This window comes from Typopeltis vanoorti, chromosome 1, assembly GCF_054136105.1.
Source record: "Typopeltis vanoorti isolate ZY-2024b chromosome 1, IOZ_Tvanoo_1.0, whole genome shotgun sequence".
NCBI classification, from domain to species: Eukaryota; Metazoa; Arthropoda; class Arachnida; order Uropygi; family Thelyphonidae; genus Typopeltis; species Typopeltis vanoorti.
Window position 1 is genome coordinate 134,363,460 of NC_143549.1, and position 3,652 is coordinate 134,367,111.

The 3,652-nt window shown below is 46.3% G+C and overlaps 1 protein-coding gene across 1 annotated transcript; it reads left to right on the forward strand.

Moving 5' to 3' along the window:
- The first annotated feature begins 289 nt into the window (after positions 1–289).
- On the forward strand, positions 290–2,110 carry VAChT (Vesicular acetylcholine transporter). Its single transcript, XM_090398612.1, has one exon. The coding sequence runs from the start codon at positions 290–292 to the stop codon at positions 2,108–2,110; it is 1,821 nt and encodes a 606-aa protein (XP_090254738.1).
- The last annotated feature ends 1,542 nt before the right edge of the window (positions 2,111–3,652 follow it).

The window sequence follows — 3,652 nt, forward strand, 5'->3', positions numbered from 1 at the left end:
ATGGGAAGTCTGCTGCAACATCACGTCACCAGCCGTGGACTCGAAGGAGCGAGGGGGACCAGCTAAGACATCCTCTTTTCCCCTGTAATCTTTCCAGGCCCATCAGCGTGTAAGCGACGACAACTCGGCGTTATGTCTTTGTGATTTTTCCGTAGGAAAGCAGGAGCACCGTGACGGAACAACGGACGCTAAACCCCCAATCCTTTCCCCCCTCTTTCGACCCGTCGACGAACGAACGACAGCGACGGCAATGAGCCTTGAAAGCCGATTGTGACGAGCGTTAAACAGGATGCCCGTGATTCCCATCGTGAACCTGGACACGTCGCAAATATGGCGTCGGATCAACGACAAGTTGGAGGAGCCGAAAAGTCAGCGGAAGCTGATTTTGGTGATCGTGTGTGTGGCCCTGCTGCTGGACAACATGCTGTACATGGTCATCGTGCCCATCATCCCCGATTACCTGCGCTACATCGGTGCTTGGAAGACGCACACGGAAGGAGGAGGACAGGTGCCGTACAACTCCTCGTTCGCAAATACGTCGTCGACGAACCTGTCATTCTGGAGGCGACTGCCTCCGCACGTGGTTTACGAGGGTGAGGAATCGGCAGTCGGGGTGCTTTTCGCTTCGAAAGCCATCATTCAACTGATGATCAACCCTTTCTCTGGTGCTGTCATCGACAGGATCGGCTACGACATCCCGATGATGATCGGACTCACGATCATGTTTTTCTCCACGGCGATGTTCGCCTGCGGTCAGAGCTACGGAGTGCTCTTCTTCGCTCGGAGTCTGCAGGGCGTCGGTTCGGCGTTTGCGGATACAGGCGGACTAGCTATGATCGCCGATCGCTTCACGGAGGAATCTGAAAGGAGTAAGGCCATAGGGATTGCACAAGCGTTCATCTCATTCGGCAGCCTCGTAGCACCCCCTTTCGGCGGTCTTTTATACGAATTCGCAGGGAAGGAAGTGCCCTTCATCGTGCTGTCGCTGGTCTCGCTGCTGGACGGTTGCGTGCTGCTGTTTGTGATGCGGCCGCTGAAACAGGCGATGAAAGAAAAGGGAGTCGACAGGCCGAATGCCACCCCTATTTGGCGTCTGTTCATTGACCCTTATATAGCCGTGTGCGCCGGTACGTTAGTTATGGCCAACGTTTCTTTAGCCTTCCTGGAACCCACGATCTCCCTCTGGATGAAGAACACGATGGACGTGGAGGAGTGGCAAATGGGACTCATTTGGCTTCCCGCATTCTTTCCGCACGTAATCGGCGTCTATACGACTGTCCGTCTGTGCAAGTCGTACCCTCAGTATCAGTGGCTGATCGCTGCGACCGGATTGGCACTCGAAGGGTTAAGCAGCTTCTTCGTCCCGTTCGCCCGTTCCTTTTGGTTCCTGATCTTGCCTCTGTCGGGGATCTGCTTCGGCATCGCTCAGGTCGATACCTCGCTATTGCCCATGTTGGGATATCTGGTTGACGTCCGCTACGTGTCAGTGTACGGGTCGATCTACGCCATCGCTGATATTTCCTATTCTCTCGCGTACGCCGTGGGTCCCATCATAGCCGGCGGGATAGTCGAGTCGATAGGATTTCTGGCTCTGAACATCCTCATCGCCCTAACTAACCTGGCTTATGTACCGGTTCTGTACTTTCTCCGAAATATGTACGACTACAAACCATTCGAGAACGAAGCGAACATCCTCATGGATGACCCGCCTCCGAAGCAGTATCAGACGTACGTAATGCAAGACGGAGTGGCAACGAGTATCGAAATGCAGCAAACGAACTACAGCACGACTGAAGGGGCCCAACAGCAAACCACCTTCATTGAGAACCCGCAGACCCAGAAAACCTCCCCAAGTAATAACCCGAATGATCCGAAATTTCACGAGACCAACCCTTTTCGTCAACCGACGGCCTCGGTACCAGCGCAGCAACAGCAACAGCCACCGCAGCGACCACCCCAACAACAAAATATGCCTCCCGCTATATCAGTACCAGCTCCCTCGTCGGCTAAAGGCCAGAGGACTGTGACGCGGAAACATATCCGAGGCAAAGGTTACAGGTCATCCGACATGGAACGAATCATCACAAGTTCGGAGGACGAAATGGAGTAACCTAGCGACTGCTTAGGGATTTTCTCTGAGGAGAAAGCACAAAGTTCCCCCGTCATGCAATAATATTGTAGATGTGTATAAAAATGGGTGTCTCTTTCTTTGTAGCTGAGGACAACCTGTGTTTAGAGTCAGCGTGTTTGTGAATGAGTCAATAACTGTAAAATACCTCTTGTATATTGGTTAAGACACCCCGCTACAAGTAGCTAAGGACGAATAGACGCGCCTCTGTTGTAAAGACATGTTCCCGGATGTTGTTCTTACGTATATCAAAGCTTTGGAGGTGATTACGTCATTAGTCTGCTAGTAGTCGAGTAACATGAACTAACAAAAAAAAAAAGTATATCAGATAAGAACGGCCCGATTCTAGAAAATGTGAAGCATTTTTGATTTTTTTTTTTTCCCTTCGGGAACCCTCCCCCTCCACGACGAAGGTGCGTGGTCATCTCTTGTGCAATAATACATCTCTATTTGTGGTGCGTAGAAGACCTGTTATTAGTGTCTTTGCGGTATTCAATACATATCAATGTACATGTTGTACATTATGCGATCCACACCTGATCAGGCTGATTTTAGAAACCTCTCATCAATGTGACTGCTGGACTCGTGCTGTATATGGAACTTAGCGTTGCTCTTCTATTAGACATTATCAAAATATTCTTCAGAAATTTAGATGCATATTGATTGGTTGTGTAAATGAAAACATATCAGTTATTTACTGAAATATATCTTTTTTTTTTTCTTTTCGTCTGCCAATCACCCAAGTCGTTCTTATACCAAAATCATGCTAGCACAACTGAATGTATTGTACATAACGTAGCACAAATACAGAAACAACACACTTTTCTTCCATGAAGAAAGAATGCTGGGAAATTTTAGTCGGGTGAGAAAACAACAAGAAGAAGATAAGCGATGACTGTGTAGATCAAAAAAAGAACTGGTTGACTGGAAGGAAGTTTAAAATGTGTTGTATTATTATTTCTATAAAAGAAGAAGGAAATATTGCGTTGATTTTAAAAATATTTATTGAGTGCACCTCAAAACAATCTCGTTGGTGTAATTCCTCGTTCTTTGATTCTGACAATAAATATATAGTGACAGTTAACGTAACATTATAATTATTATTATGTTTTAAACTTCCATTAAAATGTTTGCGTTTTATTATTTGAATAGGAAACGAAGCCAATGAGATGTACAAAGCCCATTTCATGCTTTATTTTAGCCTGAAACTTAAATTTTACTATTCAAGGCTAAAATCTAAAACAATATATTACAGAATGTCACGTTTTGTTATCTCTTTGCACAAGAAAAGATAGACTTATTCGTATTCTGCTTTCCAAACCAAATATATGTTATACACTGCGATATCCCTACCATACTTCTCAGGACTTTTCCTGGTGGAATATTTTCTTTTGTATCCCACATCGAGAGAGAGTGTGTGTGTGTGTGTAAATATCTGCCTTTTCTACTGTTACATGATGAATAGTATGCGAGTGTGGGGCTGATGTAAGACTCAACTTCTCGTGCGCATGCTATAGTAGCAAT

What these genes read in the sequence shown, in the direction of transcription:
- VAChT (XM_090398612.1), top strand. Translation starts at nt 290, where the DNA reads ATGCCCGTGATTCCCATCGTGAACCTGGACACGTCGCAAATATGGCGT.